The sequence below is a fragment of the Petromyzon marinus genome (genome assembly GCF_048934315.1).
Source record: "Petromyzon marinus isolate PM22_M1 ecotype Great Lakes invasive population chromosome 73 unlocalized genomic scaffold, UKy_Petmar_22M1.pri1.0 chr73_unloc.6, whole genome shotgun sequence".
Lineage (NCBI taxonomy): Eukaryota > Metazoa > Chordata > Hyperoartia > Petromyzontiformes > Petromyzontidae > Petromyzon > Petromyzon marinus.
The window spans coordinates 21,508-38,480 of record NW_027422612.1 but is presented as its reverse complement, the minus strand read 5'-3'; the positions used below and the strand labels follow the sequence as shown (position 1 = coordinate 38,480).

The following is a 16,973-nucleotide window of genomic DNA, read 5'->3' as shown; positions in this document are numbered from 1 at the left end:
TCTCTCTCTCTCCCCCGTGTCTCTCTCCCCGTGTCTCTCTCCCCGTGTCTCTCTCTCACCGTGTCTCTCTCTGTCCCCGTGTCTCTCTCTCTCCGTGTCTCTCTCTCTCCCCCGTGTCTCTCTCTGTGTCTCTGTGTCTCTCTCTCCCCGTGTCTCTCTCTCCCCGTGTCTCTCTCTCCCCGTGTCTCTCTCTCCCCGTGTCTCTCTCTCCCCGTGTCTCTCTCTCCCCGTGTCTCTCTCTCCCCGTGTCTCTCTCTCCCCGTGTCTCTCTCTCTCCCCGTGTCTCTCTCTCTGTGTCTCTGTGTCTCTGTCTCTCTGTGTCTCTCTCCCCGTGTGTCTCTCTCCCCCCGTGTCTCTCCCCCCGTGTCTCTCTCCCCGTGTCTCTCTCCCCGTGTCTCTCTCTCCCCGTGTCTCTCTCTCCCCGTGTCTCTCTCTCCCCGTGTCTCTCTCTCCCCGTGTCTCTCTCTCTCCCCGTGTCTCTCTCTCTCTCCCCGTGTCTCTCTCTCTCTCCCCCGTGTCTCTATCTCCCCGTGTCTCTCTCTCCCCGTGTCTCTCTCCCCGTGTCTCTCTCCCCGTGTCTCTCTCTCCCCGTGTCTCTCTCTCTCCCGTGTCTCTCTGCCCGTGTCTCTCTCTCCCCGTGTCTCTCTCTCCCCGTGTCTCTCTCCCCGTGTCTCTCTCTCCCGTGTCTCTCTCTCCCCGTGTCTCTCTCTCCCCGTGTCTCTCTCTCCCCGTGTCTCTCTCTCCCCATGACTCTCTCTCCCCGTGTCTCTCTCTCCCCGTGTCTCTCTCTCCCCGTGTCTCTCTCTCTCGCCGTGTCTCTCTCTCCCCGTGTCTCTCTCTCTCCCCATGTCTCTCTCTCCCCGTGTCTCTCTCTCCCCGTGTCTCTCTCTTCCCGTGTCTCTCTCCCCCCGTGTCTCTCTCCCCGTGTCTCTCTCTCCCCGTATCTCTCCCCGTGTCTCTCTCTCTCCCCGTGTCTCTCTCTCCCCGTGTCTCTCTCTCCCCGTCTCTCTCCCCCGTGTCTCTCTCTCCCTGTGTCTCTCTCCCCCGTGTCTCTCTCCCCGTGTCTCTCTCCCCCGTGTCTCTGTCTCCCCGTGGCTCTCTCCCCGTGTCTCTCTCCCCGTGTCTCTCTCCCCGTGTCTCTCTCTCTGTGTCTCTCTCTCCCCGTGTCTCTCTCTCCCCGTGTCTCTCTCCCCGTGTCTCTCTCCCCGTGTCTCTCTCCCCGTGTCTCTCTCCCGTGTCTCATTCTCTCCCCGTGTCTCTCTCTCCCCGTGTCTCTCTCTCCCCGTGTCTCTCTCTCCCCCGTGTCTCTCTCTCTCCCCCGTGTCTCTCTCTCCCCGTGTCTCTCTCCCCCCGTGTCTCTCTCCCGTGTCTCTCTCTCCCCGTGTCTCTATCCCCCCGTGTCTCTCTCCCCCCGTGTCTCTCTCTCTCTCTCTCTCCCCGTGTCTCTCTCTCTCTGTGTCTCTGTGTCTCTCTCTCTCCGTGTCTCTCTGTCCCCGTGTCTCTCTCTCTCCCGTGTCTCTCTCTCCCCGTGTCTCTCTCTCTGTCTCTCTCTCCCCGTGTCTCTCTCCCCCGTGTCTCTCTCCCCGTGTCTCTCTCTCCCCGTGTCTCTTTCTCTCTGTGTCTCTCTCTCCCCGTGTCTCTCTCTCCCCGTATCTCTCTCTCTCTCCCCGTGTCTCTCTCCCCGTGTCTCTCTCTCCCCGTGTCTCTCTCTCCCCGTGTCTCTCTCCCCGTGTCTCTCTCTCTCTCCGTGTCTCTCTCCCCGTGTCTCTCTCTCCCCGTGTCTCTCTCTCCCCGTGTCTCTCTCCCCGTGTCTCTCTCTCCCCGTGTCTCTCTCTCTCTCCGTGTCTCTCTCCCCGTGTCTCTCTCTCCCCGTGTCTCTCTCTCCCCGTGTCTCTCTCTCCCCGTGTCTCTCTCCCCGTGTCTCTCTCTCCCCGTGTCTCTCTCTCTCTCCGTGTCTCTCTCCCCGTGTCTCTCTCTCCCCGTGTCTCTCTCTCCCTGTGTCTCTCTCTTCCCGTGTCTCTCGCCCCCCGTGTCTCTCCCCCCGTGTCTCTCTCTCCCCGTGTCTCTCCCCCCGTGTCTCTCTCTCCCCCCGTGTCTCTCTCCCCGTGTGTCTCTCTCCCCGCGTCTCTCTCTCCCCGTGTCTCTCTCTCTGTGTCTCTGTGTCTCTCTCTCCCCGTGTCTCTCTCTCTCTGTCTCTGTGTCTCTCTCTCCCCGTGTCTCTCTCTGTGTCTCTGTGTCTCTCTCCCCCCGTGTCTCTCTCTCCCCGTGTCTCTCTGTCCCCGTGTCTCTCTCCCCGTGTCTCTCTCTCTCTCCCCGTGTCTCTCTCCCCGTGTCTCTCTCTCTCCCTGTGTCTCTCTCCCCGTGTCTCTCTCCCCGTGTCTCTCTCCCCGTGTCTCTCTCTCTCCCCGTGTCTCTCTCCCCGTGTCTCTCTCTCCCCGTCTCTCTCTCTCCCCGTGTCTCTCTCCCCGTGTCTCTCTCTCCCCGTGTCTCTCTCTCCCCGTGTCTCTCTCTTCCCGTGTCTCTCTCCCCCCGTGTCTCTCCCCCCCCGTGTCTCTCCCCCCGTGTCTCTCTCACCGTGTCTCTCTCCCCGTGTGTCTCTCTCCCCGTGTCTCTCTCTCCCCGTGTCTCTCTCTCCCCGTGTCTCTCTCTCCCCGTGTCTCTCTCTTCCCGTGTCTCTCCCCCCCGTGTCTCTCCCCCCGTGTCTCTCTCACCGTGTCTCTCTCCCCGTGTGTCTCTCTCCCCGTGTCTCTCTCTCCCCGTGTCTCTCTCTCACCGTGTCTCTCTCCCCGTGTGTCTCTCTCCCCGTGTCTCTCTCCCCCCGTGTCTTTCTCTCCCCGTGTCTCTCTCCCCGTGTCTCTCTCTCCCCGTGTCTGTCTCCCCGTGTCTCTCTCTCTCCCCGTGTCTCTCTCCCCGTGTCTCTCTCCCCGTGTATCTCTCCCCGTGTCTCTCTCTCTCCCCGTGTCTCTCTCTCTCCCCGTGTCTCTCTCCCCGTGTCTCTCTCCCCGTGTCTCTCTCTCTCCCCGTGTCTCTCTCTCTCTGTGTCTCTGCGTCTCTCTCCCCGTGTCTCTCTCCCCGTGTCTCTCTCCCCGTGTCTCTCTCCCCGTGTCTCTCTCTGTGTCTCTGTGTCTCTCTCTCTGTGTCTCTCTCTCCCCGTGTCTCTCTCCCCGTGTCTCTCTCCCCGTGTCTCTCTCCCCGTGTCTCTCTCCCCGTGTCTCTCTCTCCCCGTGTCTCTCTCTCCCCGTGTCTCTCTCCCCGTGTCTCTCTCCCCGTGTCTCTCTCTCCCCCGTGTCTCTCTCCCCGTGTCTCTCTCCCCGTGTCTCTCTCTCCCCGTGTCTCTCTCCCCGTGTCGTCTCTCTCCCCGTGTCTCTCTCTCCCCGTGTCTCTCTCTCACCGTGTCTCTCTCCCCGTGTCTCTCTCTCTCTCCCCGTGTCTCTCTCCCCGTGTCTCTCTCCCCGTGTCTCTCCCCGTGTCTCTCTCCCCCGTGTCTCTCCCCCCGTGTCTTTCTCTCTGTGTTTCTCTCTCCCCGTGTCTCTCTCCCCGTGTCTCTCCCCGTGTCTCTCTCCCCGTGTCTCTCCCCGTGTCTCTCTCTCCCCGTGTCTCTCTCCCCGTGTCTCTCTCTCTCTCTGTGTCTCTGTGTCTCTGTCTCCCCGTGTCTCTCTCTCCCCGTGTCTCTCTCTCTCTGTCTCTCCGTGTCTCTCTCCCCCCGTGTCTCTCTCCCCGTGTCTCTCTCTCTCTCTCTCCCCGTGTCTCTCTCTCCCCGTGTCTCTCTCTCCCCGTGTCTCTCTCCCCGTGTCTCTGTGTCTCTCTCCCCGTGTCTCTCTCTCCCCGTGTCTCTCTCCCCGTGTCTCTCTCCGCGTGTCTCTCTCTCCCCGTGTCTCTCTCCCCGTGTCTCTCTCCCCGTGTCTCTCTCTCTGTGTCTCTGTGTCTCTCTCCCCGTGTCTCTCTCCCCGTGTCTCTCTCTGTGTCTCTGTGTCTCTCTCTCCCCGTGTCTCTCTCTCCCCGTGTCTCTCTCTCTCCCGTGTCTCTCTGTCCCCGTGTCTCTCTCCCCGTGTCTCTCTCTCTCCCCGTGTCTCTCTCCCCGTGTCTCTCTCTCTCCCCGTGTCTCTCTCCCCGTGTCTCTCTCCCCGTGTATCTCTCCCCCGTGTCTCTCTCTCTCCCCGTGTCTCTCTCCCCGTGTCTCTCTCTCCCCGTGTCTCTCTCTCTCTCTGTGTCTCTGTGTCTCTCTCCCCGTGTCTCTCTCCCCGTGTCTCTCTCCCCGTGTCTCTCTCCCCGTGACTCTCTCTCCCCGTGTCTCTCTCCCCGTGTCTCTCTCCCCGTGTCTCTCTCTCCCCGTGTCTCTCTCCCCGTGTCTCTCTCCCCGTGTCTCTCTCCCCGTGTCTCTCTCTCCCCGTGTCTCTCTCTCACCGTGTCTCTCTCCCCGTGTCTCTCTCTCTCTCCCCGTGTCTCTCTCCCCGTGTCTCTCTCTCTGTGTCTCTGTGTCTCTCTCCCCGTGTCTCTCTCCCCGTGTCTCTCTCTGTGTCTCTGTGTCTCTCTCTCCCCGTGTCTCTCTCTCCCCGTGTCTCTCTCTCCCCGTGTCTCTCTGTCCCCGTGTCTCTCTCCCCGTGTCTCTCTCTCTCCCCGTGTCTCTCTCCCCGTGTCTCTCTCTCTCCCCGTGTCTCTCTCCCCGTGTCTCTCTCCCCGTGTATCTCTCCCCGTGTCTCTCTCTCTCCCCGTGTCTCTCTCCCCGTGTCTCTCTCTCCCCGTGTCTCTCTCTCTCTCTGTGTCTCTGTGTCTCTCTCCCCGTGTCTCTCTCCCCGTGTCTCTCTCCCCGTGTCTCTCTCCCCGTGTCTCTCTCTGTGTCTCTGAGTCTCTCTCTCTGTGTCTCTCTCTCCCCGTGTCTCTCTCCCCGTGTCTCTCTCCCCGTGTCTCTCTCCCCGTGTCTCTCTCCCCGTGTCTCTCTCTCCCCGTGACTCTCTCTCCCCGTGTCTCTCTCCCCGTGTCTCTCTCCCCGTGTCTCTCTCTCCCCGTGTCTCTCTCCCCGTGTCTCTCTCCCCGTGTCTCTCTCCCCGTGTCTCTCTCTCCCCGTGTCTCTCTCTCACCGTGTCTCTCTCCCCGTGTCTCTCTCTCTCTCCCCGTGTCTCTCTCCCCGTGTCTCTCTCCCCCGTGTCTCTCCCCCCGTGTCTTTCTCTCTGTGTCTCTGTGTTTCTCTCTCCCCGTGTCTCTCTCCCCGTGTCTCTCCCCGTGTCTCTCTCCCCGTGTCTCTCCCCGTGTCTCTCTCTCCCCGTGTCTCTCTCCCCGTGTCTCTCTCTCTCTCTGTGTCTCTGTGTCTCTGTCTCCCCGTGTCTCTCTCTCCCCGTGTCTCTCTCTCTCTGTCTCTCCGTGTCTCTCTCCCCCCGTGTCTCTCTCCCCGTGTCTCTCTCTCTCTCTCTCCCCGTGTCTCTCTCTCCCCGTGTCTCTCTCTCCCCGTGTCTCTCTCTCCCCGTGTCTCTCTCCCCGTGTCTCTGTGTCTCTCTCCCCGTGTCTCTCTCTCCCCGTGTCTCTCTCCCCGTGTCTCTCTCCGCGTGTCTCTCTCTCCCCGTGTCTCTCTCCCCGTGTCTCTCTCCCCGTGTCTCTCTCCCCGTGTCTCTCTGTGTCTCTCTCCCCGTGTCTCTCTCCCCGTGTCTCTCTCTGTGTCTCTGTGTCTCTCTCTCCCCGTGTCTCTCTCTCCCCGTGTCTCTCTCCCCGTGTCTCTCTCTCCCCGTGTCTCTCTCTCCCCGTGTCTCTCTCCCCTCGTGTCTCTCTCTCTCTCCCCGTGTCTCTCCCCCCGTGTCTCTCTCTCTGTGTCTCTGTGTCTCTCTCCCCGTGTCTCTCTCCCCGTGTGTCTCACCAAGTGAGTGCCAGAAATTGCAGAATGCAGAAGATCAAAGTCAGCCCTTTATTCTTCCACTGTAAGGCATCAGCATCATCATCAGCAGCATCAGCAGCATCATCAGTAACATCATCATCAGCAGCATCATCAGTAACATCATCATCAGCAGCATCATCAGTAACATCATCATCAGCAGCATCATCAGTAACATCATCATCAGCAGCATCATCAGCAGCAGCATAATCAGTAACATCATCACCACCAGTAACATCATCATCACCACCAGTGGCAGCATCATCAGTAACATCATCATCAGCAGCATCATCAGCAGCAGCATAATCAGTAACATCATCACCACCAGTAACATCATCATCACCACCAGTGGCAGCATCATCAGCGGCAGCATCATCAGTATCATCATCAGTAACATCATCATCAGTATCATCATCAGTAACATCATCATCATCAGTAACATCATCATCAGTGACATCATCATCACCACCAGTAACAACATCATCATCAGCAGCAGTGGCAGCATCATCGGTGACATCATCGGTGACGTCATCAGTGACATCATCATCAGCAGCGGCAGCATCATCGGCGACATCATCGGTGACATAATCAGTGACATCATCAGTGACATCATCGGTGACATCATCGGTGACATCATCGGTGACATCATCAGTGACATCATCAGTGACATCGGCAGCATCATCGGTGACATCATCGGTGACATCATCAGTGACATAATCGGTAACATCAGCAGCATCATCGGTGACATCATCGGTGACATCATCTCTGACATCATCGGCAGCATCATCGGTGACATCACCGGTGACATCATCGGTGACATCATCATCGGTGTGAGGGTAACGACGACTTTGACTTCCACGACCGCAGCAATTTGCCCGGCAAATTCGCGTAGATGTGGGCTCCAAAAATCATTAAAACATCTCACAGAGGAAAGATAATTTCGTGTTTAAAAAAAAATAAAAACTACAATTGCGTGTTCAAGGAATTAAAACGAAAATTTGACGTAATTAAAAATTTTAAATCATGTTTAAAATGATAATTTTTTTAAATAATTTCGCATTAAAAAATAACGACAATTTCGCGTTAAACAAAACGATAATTTCGCGTTTAAAAAAAAAAACCCCGATAGTTTCGTGTTTAAATTTTTTTCTTTTTACATGTTGCGTTTAAAAATAAAATTTCGCGTGAAAAAAAACAGCCCCCCCGATAAAATTTTGTGTTTCATAATATGTAATTTTGAGTGTAAAAAAATTTGTAATTTTCCGTAAAAAAAGTAAAGATAATTGTGTTTAAAAAAACCCCGATAATTTCGTGTTTTAAAAAGAACGTTAATTTTGTGTAAAAAACTAAAATTTTGTGTTTTAAAAAACTATAATTTTGCGTTTAAAAAAACGATAATTTTGTGTTTAAAAAAACAAAAATTTTGTGTAAAAACTATAATTTTGTGTTTAAAAAAACTAAAATTTTGTGTAAAAAACTATAATTTTGTGTTTAAAAAAACTATAATTTTGTGTTTAAAAAAACTATAATTTTGCGTTTAAAAAAACTATAATTTTGTGTTTAAAAAAACTATAATTTTGCGTTTAAAAAAACTATAATTTTGCGTTTAAAAAAACTATAATTTTGCATTTAAAAAAAACTATAATTTTGTGTTTAAAAAAACTATAATTTTGCGTTTAAAAAAACTATAATTTTGCGTTTAAAAAAACTATAATTTTGCATTTTAAAAAAACTATAATTTCGTGTTTAAAAAAACTATAATTTTGTGTTTAAAAAAACTATAATTTTGCGTTTAAAAAAACTATAATTTTGCGTTTAAAAAAACTATAATTTTGCGTTTAAAAAAACAATAATTTTGCGTTTAAAAAAACTATAATTTTGCGTTTAAAAAAACTATAATTTTGCGTTTAAAAAAACTATAATTTTGTGTAAAAAGATAATTTTGTGTTTAAAAAAACCATTTGTAAATGGTGACTCCCACCACCATCCTGGAGGAATTCCCTCGTCATGATGGTGGTGATGGTGGTGATGGTGGTGGTGATGGTGGTGATGATGATGCTGATGGTGATGTTGATGATGGTGATGGTGGTGTTGGTGGTGGTGTTGGTGGTGGTGTTGGTGATGGTGGTGGTGATGGTGGTGGTGATGGTGGTGATGATGATGGTGGTGTTGTTGATGATGGTGGTGATGTTGATGATGGTGGTGATGTTGATGGTGGTGGTGATGGTGGTGATGATGGTGGTGTTGGTGATGTTGGTGTTGGTGATGTTGATGGTGGTGTTGTTGATGGTGGTGTTGTTGATGGTGGTGATGTTGATGGTGGTGGTGATGATGATGGTGGTGGTGATGTTGATAGTGGTGGTGATGGTGGTGATGATGATGATGGTGATGTTGATGATGGTGGTGATGTTAATGGTGGTGATGATGATGGTGGTGTTGGTGATGTTGGTGTTGGTGATGTTGATGATGGTGGTGATGTTGATGATGATGTTGATGGTGGTGGTGATGATGATGATGATGGTGGTGATGTTGATGGTGGTGGTGATGATGATGGTGGTGGTGATGGTGGTGGTGATAGTGGTGGTGATGATGATGATGGTGATGTTGATGATGGTGGTGATGATGATGGTGGTGTTGTTGATGGTGGTGGTGATGATGTTGATGATGGTGGTGATGTTGATGGTGGTGATGTTGATGATGATGATGGTGGTGATGTTGATGATGATGTTGATGGTGGTGGTGGTGATGATGATGATGATGGTGGTGGTGATGTTGATGGTGGTGGTGATGATGATGGTGGTGGTGATGTTGATAGTGGTGGTGATGGTGGTGATGATGATGATGGTGATGTTGATGATGGTGGTGATGATGATGGTGGTGTTGTTGATGGTGGTGATGATGTTGATGTGGTGGTGATGGTTGATGGTGGTGATGTTGATGATGATGATGGTGGTGATGTTGATGATGATGATGATGTTGGCTCACCCATTAGAGCTGAGCAGAGTGTGAGGCCCAGACAGACCTGGAGAGAGACATCAACATCACCATCATCAGTATCATCATCAACATCATCATCATCAACAACATCAACAACATCAACATCATCATCAACATCATCATCATCATCAACATCATCATCATCATCACCAACATCATCATCAACATCACCATCATCATCACCATCATCAACAACATCAATATCATCAACAACATCATCATCATCAACAACATCATCACCATCATCAACATCATTATCATCATCAACATCATCAGACAACATTAACAGCATAATCACCAACATCATCAACATCAACAACATCACCATCATCAACATCAACAACATCACCATCATCAACATCATCACCAACATCATCATCATCAACATCATCATCAACAACATCATCACCAACATCATCATCATCATCAACATCACCATCAACAACATCATCAACAACATCTCCATCATCAACATCACCATCATCATCAACATCAACAACATCACCACCATCATCATCATCAACATCATCAACATCAACATCATCATCATCAACATCACCATCATCAACATCACCATCATCATCATCAACATCATCACCATCATCAACATCACCATCATCAGCATCACTCATCAACATCAACAACATCAACAACATCACCAACATCATCAACAACATCAACATCATCACCAACATCACCAACATCATCAACAACACCATCCTCAACATCATCATCACCATCATCAACATCACCAACATCATCAACATTACCATCATCAACATCATCATCACCATCACCATCCTCAACATCATCATCAACATCACCATCATCAACATCATCAACATCATCATCAACATCACCATCAACATCACCATCATCAACATCATCATCAACATCACCATCAACATCACCATCATCAACATCATCATCAACATCACCATCAACATCATCAACATTACCATCAACATCATCAACATCATCAACATCACCATCATCAACATCATCAACATCATCAACATCACCATCATCAACATCATCATCAATATCACCATCAACATCATCATCACCATCATCAACATCACCATCATCATCCACATCATTATCACCATCATCATCACCATCAACATCACCATCATTAACATCATCATCATCAACATCACCATTATCACCATCATCAACATCACCATCACCATCATCAACATCACCATCAACATCACCATCATCAACATCATCATCAACATCACCATCATCAACATCACCATCACCATCATCAACATTATCACCATCATCATCAACATCATTATCACCATCATCATCAACATCATCATCACCATCAACATCACCATCAACATCACCATCATCAACATCATCACCATCAACATCACCATCATCAACATCATCATCAACATCACCATCATCACCATCACCATCATCAACATTATCACCATCAACATCAACATCACCATCATCATCAACATTACCATCATCATCAACATCATCACCACCATCATCACCATCGTCCTCATCACCATCATCATCACCATCATCACCATCAACATCGTCATCAACATCACCATCATCAACATCACCATCACCATCATCAACATCAACATCACCATCAACATCACCATCATCAACATCATCATCAACATCACCATCATCACCATCACCATCATCAACATCATCATCATCAACATCACCATCATCAACATCATCATCACCATCATCATGATAGTTAGTTATGGTAGTAGTGATGGTAGTAGTGGTGATGGTAGTAGTGGTGATGGTAGTGATGGTAGTGATGGTAGTAGTGGTGATGCTGATGATGGTAGTGATGGTAGTGATAGTAGTAGTAGTGATGATAGTGAAGGTAGTAGTGATAGTAGTGAAGATAGTGATGTAGTAGTGATGATGTAGTAGTGATAGTGATGTAGTAGTGATGATAGTGATGGTGGTGATGGTAGTAGTAGTGATGATAGTGATGGTAGTAGTAATGATAGTGGTGATGGTAGTAGTAATGATGGTAGTAGTAGTGATGGTGATGTTGTAGTGATGGTGATGTAGTAGTGATGTAAATAGTGATAGTGATGTAGTAGTGATAGTGATGTAGTAGTGATAGTGATGATGTAGTAGTGATAGTGATGATGTAGTAGTGATGATGTAGTAGTGATAGTGATGTAATAGTGATGATGTAGTAGCGACGATGTAGTAGTGATGATGTAGTAGTGATGATGCAGTAGTGATAGTGATGTAGTAGTGATGATGAAGGTACCATCATGATGATAGTGGTGATGGTAGTAGTAGTGATGATGTAGATAGTGATGGAGTAGTGATGATGTAGTAGTGATGATGTAGTAGTGATAGTGATGTAGTAGTGATGATGTAGTAGTGATGATGTAGTAGTGATAGTGATGTAGTAGTGATGATGTAGTAGTGATGATGTAGTAGTGATAGTGATGTAGTAGTGATGATGTAGTAGTGATGATGTAGTAGTGATAGTGATGATGTAGTAGTGATGTAGTAGTGATAGTGATGTAGTAGTGATAGTGATGTAGTAGTGATGATGTAGTAGTGATAGTGATGATGTAGTAGTGATGATGTAGTAGTGATGATGTAGTAGTGATAGTGATGATGTAGTAGTGATGATGTAGTAGTGATGATGTAGTAGTGATAGTGATGTAGTAGTGATGATGTAGTAGTGATGATGTAGTAGTGATGGTGATGTAGTAGTGATGATGTAGTAGTGATAGTGATGTAGTAGTGATAGTGATGTAGATAGTGATGATGTAGTAGTGATAGTGATGGTAGTGATAATGTAGATAGTAGTGATAGTGATGTAGTAGTGATGTAGTAGTGATAGTGATGTAGTAGTGATAGTGATGTAGTAGTGATGATGTAGTAGTGATAGTGATGATGTAGTAGTGATGATGTAGTAGTGATGATGTAGTAGTGATAGTGATGTAGTAGTGATGATGTAGTAGTGATAGTGATGTAGTAGTGATAGTGATGATGTAGTAGTGATAGTGATGTAGTAGTGATAGTGATGATGTAGTAGTGATGATGTAGTAGTGATAGTGATGTAGTAGTGATAGTGATGTAGTAGTGATGATGTAGTAGTGATAGTGATGAAGTAGTGATAGTGATGATGTAGTAGTGATAGTGATGTAGTAGTGATAGTGATGATGTAGTAGTGATAGTGATGTAGTAGTGATAGTGATGGTGTAGTAGTGATGGTAGTGATGTAGTAGTGATAGTGATAGTGATGTAGTAGTAGTGATGATGTAGTAGTGATAGTGATGTAGTGATAGTGATGATGTAGTAGTGATGGTAGTGATATAGTAGTAGTGATGTAGTGATGTAGTAGTGATGATGTAGTAGTGATGATGTAGTAGGTAGTAGTGTAGTAGTGATGATGTGGTAGTGATGATGTAGTAGTGATGATGTAGTAGTGATGATGTTAGTAGTGATGACGTTAGTAGTGATGACGTAGTAGTGATGATGTAGTGTGATGATGTAGTAGTGATGATGTAGTAGTGATGATGTAGTAGTGATGATGTAGTAGTGATAGTGATGTAGTGAGTGATAGTGTAGTAGTAGTGATGGTAGTGATGATGTAGTGATGATGTAGTAGTGATGATGTAGTAGTGATGTAGTAGTGATGATGTAGTAGTGATGATGTAGTAGTGATGATGATTAGTCGTGATGATGTAGTCGTGATAGTGATGTAGTAGTGATGGTAATGATGTAGTAGTGATGATGTAGTAGTGATGATGTAGTAGTGATGATGTAGTAGTGATAGTGATGATGTAGTAGTGATGATGTAGTCGTGATAGTGATGTAGTAGTGATGATGTAGTAGTGATGATGTAGTAGTGATAGTGATGTAGTAGTGATGATGTAGTGATGTAGTAGTGATGATGTAGTAGTGATGATAGTGATGGTAGTGATGATGTAGTAGTGATGTAGTAGTGATGATGTAGTGATGTAGTAGTGATGATGTAGTGATGTAGTAGTGATGGTAGTGATGATGTAGTTACCAGCATGATGATGGTGGCTATGAGTCTGGTCAACTCAAACATTTTCTTCAGTTGCTTTGCAGGGCCCATTAGGAAAAACGTGCTGACACACACACACACATATATAGTGACACACACACATACATAGTGACACACACAGTGACACAGTGACACACACAGTGACACACACACACAGTGACACACACACAGTGACACACACAGTGACACACACACAGACACACACAGTGACACAGTGACACACACAGTGACACACACACAGTGACACACACACACACAGTGACACACACACACACAGTGACACACACACAGTGACACACACAGTGACACACACAGTGACAGACACACAGTGACACACACACAGTGACACACACACACAGACACACACACAGTGACACAGTGACACACACAGTGACACACACACAGTGACACACACACACAGTGACACACACACACACACAGTGTGACACACACAGTGACACAGTGACACACACAGTGATACACACATACATATAGTGACACACACACACAGTGACACACACACAGTGATACACACACAGTGACACACAGTGACACACACAGTGACACACACACACAGTGATACACACAGTGACACACACAGTGACACACACAGTGACACACACACACATACATATAGTGACACACACACAGTGACACACACAGTGACACACACACACAGTGACACACACACAGTGACACACACAGTGACACACACACAGTGACACACACACAGTGACACACACACACAGTGACACACACAGTGACACACACAGTGACACACACACATACACACGTACATATAGTGACACACACACACATACACACACACACACATAGTGTGACACACACACAGACACACACACACACACAGACACACAGTGACACACACACAGACACACAGTGACACACACACAGACACACACACACACAGACACACACACAGACACACACAGACACACACACAGACATACACAGACACACACACAGTGACACACACACACAGCCACACACACAGGCACAGTGACACACACATAGTGACACACACACATAGTGACACACACACACAGACACAGTGACACACACACAGACACACACACACAGTGACACACACACACAGTGACACACAGACACACACACACATAGACACACACACAGACACATAGACACACACACAGACACAGTGACACACACACACAGACACACACACACAGGGACACACATAGACACACACACAGACACAGTGACACACACACAGTGACACACACACAGTGACACACATAGACACAGACACACAGTGACACACATAGACACACACACACAGACACAGTGACACACACACACAGTGACACACATAGACACAGACACACACACACAGTGACACACACCCACAGTGACACACATAGACACACACACACATAGACACACACAGACACACACACATAGACACACACACACACACATAGACACACACACACAGACACAGTGACACACACATAGACACACACACACACAGTGACACACACAGACACACACACAGACACACACACACACACAGTGACACACATAGACACACACACACAGACACACACAGACACACACACATAGACACACACAGACACACACACATAGACACACACACACAGACACAGTGACACACACATAGACACACACACACAGAGTCATTAAAATCACAACCAGCATTGATACAACTTTAAAGTGAATAAAAATAATAAAAACAAAGTGAATATAAAATAATAAAAAATAAAGTGAATACAAAAAGATGCTTAGTGAATAAAAATAAGAATAGAAATAAAGCGAACAAAAATTAAAGTTAATACAAAATTATAAAAATAAAGCGAATATAAAAATACTAAAAAAATAAAGCGAATATAAAATAACAACCAATAAAGCGATAAAAAATAATAAAAATTAAGTGCACTGAAGGTGAATATAAAAAGACGAAAAGTAAGTGAATAAAAACAAATAAATACAAAGTAAATATAAAAAATAATATAAATAAAATTAAAACCCACCACGTTCCATGGCAACAGCAGTGTTCATGGGCACGCGAAAACACCACTCTCCCCCCCCCACTACACTCTCCCCCCCCACTACACTCTCCCCCCCCCACTACACTCTCCCCCCCCACTACACTCTCCCCCCCCACTACTCTCTCCCCCCCACTACACTCTCCCCCCCCACTACACTCTCCCCCCCCACTACACTCTCCCCCCCCACTACACTCTCCCCCCCCACTACACTCTCCCCCCCCACTACACTCTCCCCCCCCACTACACTCTCCCCCCCACTACACTCTCCCCCCACCACCAATCTCCCCCCCACCACTCGCCCCCCCACCACTCTCCCCCCCCACCACTCTCCCCCCCCCACCACTCTCCCCCCCCACCACTCTCCCCCCCCACCACTCTCCCCCCCCACCACTCTCCCCCCCACTACACTCTCCCCCCCCACTACACTCTCCCCCCCACTACACTCTCCCCCCCCACTAGACCCCCCACTACTCCCCCCACCACTCTCCCCCCCACCACTCTCCGCCCCACCACTCTCCCCCCCACCACTCTCCCCCCCACCACTCTCCCCCCCACCACTCTCCCCCCCCACCACTCTCCCCCCCCACTCTCCCCCCCCACTACACTCTCCCCCCACTACTCCCCCCACCACTCTCCCCCCACCACTCTCCCCCCCCACCTCTCCCCCCCACCCCCCACTCCCCCCCCACCACTCTCCCCCCCCCACCACTCTCCCCCCCACCACTCTCCCCCCCCACCACTCTCCCCCCCCACCACTCTCCCCCCCACAGTCTCCCCCCACCACTCTCCCCCCACCACTCTCCCCCCACACCACTCTCCCCCCACCACTCTCCCCCCCACCACTCTCCCCCCCCACCACTCTCCCCCCACCACTCTCCCCCCCACCACTCTCCCCCCACCACTCTCCCCACCACCACTCTCCCCCCACCACTCTCCCCCCACACCACTCTCCCCCCACCACTCTCCCCCACCACTCTCCCCCACCACTCTCCCCCACCACTCTCCCCCCACCCACTCTCCCCCCACCCACTCTCCCCCCACCACTCTCCCCCCCCACCACTCTCCCCCCCCCCCCCCACCACTCTCCCCCCCACCACTCTCCCCCCCACCACTCTCCCCCCACCACTCTCCCCCCCACAGTCTCCCCCCCCACCACTCTCCCCCCCACCACTCTCCCCCCCACCACTCTCCCCCCCCCACACCACTCCCCCCACCACTCTCCCCCCACCACTCTCCCCCCACCACTCTCCCCCCACCACTCTCTCCCCCCACCACTCTCCCCCCACCACTCTCCCCCCACCACTCTCCCCCCCACAGTCTCCCCCCCACAGTCTCCCCCCACCACTCTCCCCCCACCACTCTCCCCCCACACCACTCTCCCCCACACCACTCTCCCCCCACACCACTCCTCCCCCCCACCACTCTCCCCCCACACCACTCTCCCCCCACACCACTCTCCCCCCACACCACTCTCCCCCACACCACTCTCCCCCCACACCACTCTCCCCCCACACCACTCTCCCCCACACCACTCTCCCCCCCCACCACTCTCCCCACACTCTCCCCCACCACTCTCCCCCCACCACTCTCCCCCCACCACTCTCCCCCACCACTCTCCCCCCACCACTCTCCCCCCCACACCACTCTCCCCCCCACCACTCTCCCCCCCACCACTCTCCCCCCCCCACCACTCTCCCCCCCCACCACTCTCCCCCCCCACCACTCTCCCCCCCCACCACTCTCCCCCCCACCACTCTCCCCCCACCACTCTCCCCCCACCACTCTCCCCCCACCACTCTCCCCCCCACAGTCTCCCCCCACCACTCTCCCCCCACCACTCTCCCCCCACACCACTCTCCCCCCACACCACTCTCCCCCCACCACTCTCCCCCCACCACTCTCCCCCCACCACTCTCCCCCCACACCACTCTCCCCCCCACCACTCTCCCCCCCCACCACTCTCCCCCCACCACTCTCCCCCCCACCACTCTCCCCCCACCACTCTCCCCCC

At 50.3% G+C, this 16,973-nt stretch overlaps 1 protein-coding gene across 1 annotated transcript in view; it reads right to left on the bottom strand.

Moving 5' to 3' along the window:
• Positions 1-16,973, bottom strand: part of LOC142908156 (vesicle transport protein SFT2B-like) — a gene marked incomplete at its 5' end in the record, with an annotated part of 37,430 nt that overhangs the window by 2,458 nt on the left and 17,999 nt on the right. The window contains 4 exon segments of the mRNA XM_076058441.1: positions 5,846-5,904; positions 8,846-8,848; positions 8,850-8,882; positions 12,894-12,975. Of these exon segments, the coding sequence (XP_075914556.1) occupies positions 5,846-5,904; positions 8,846-8,848; positions 8,850-8,882; positions 12,894-12,975 (177 nt within the window).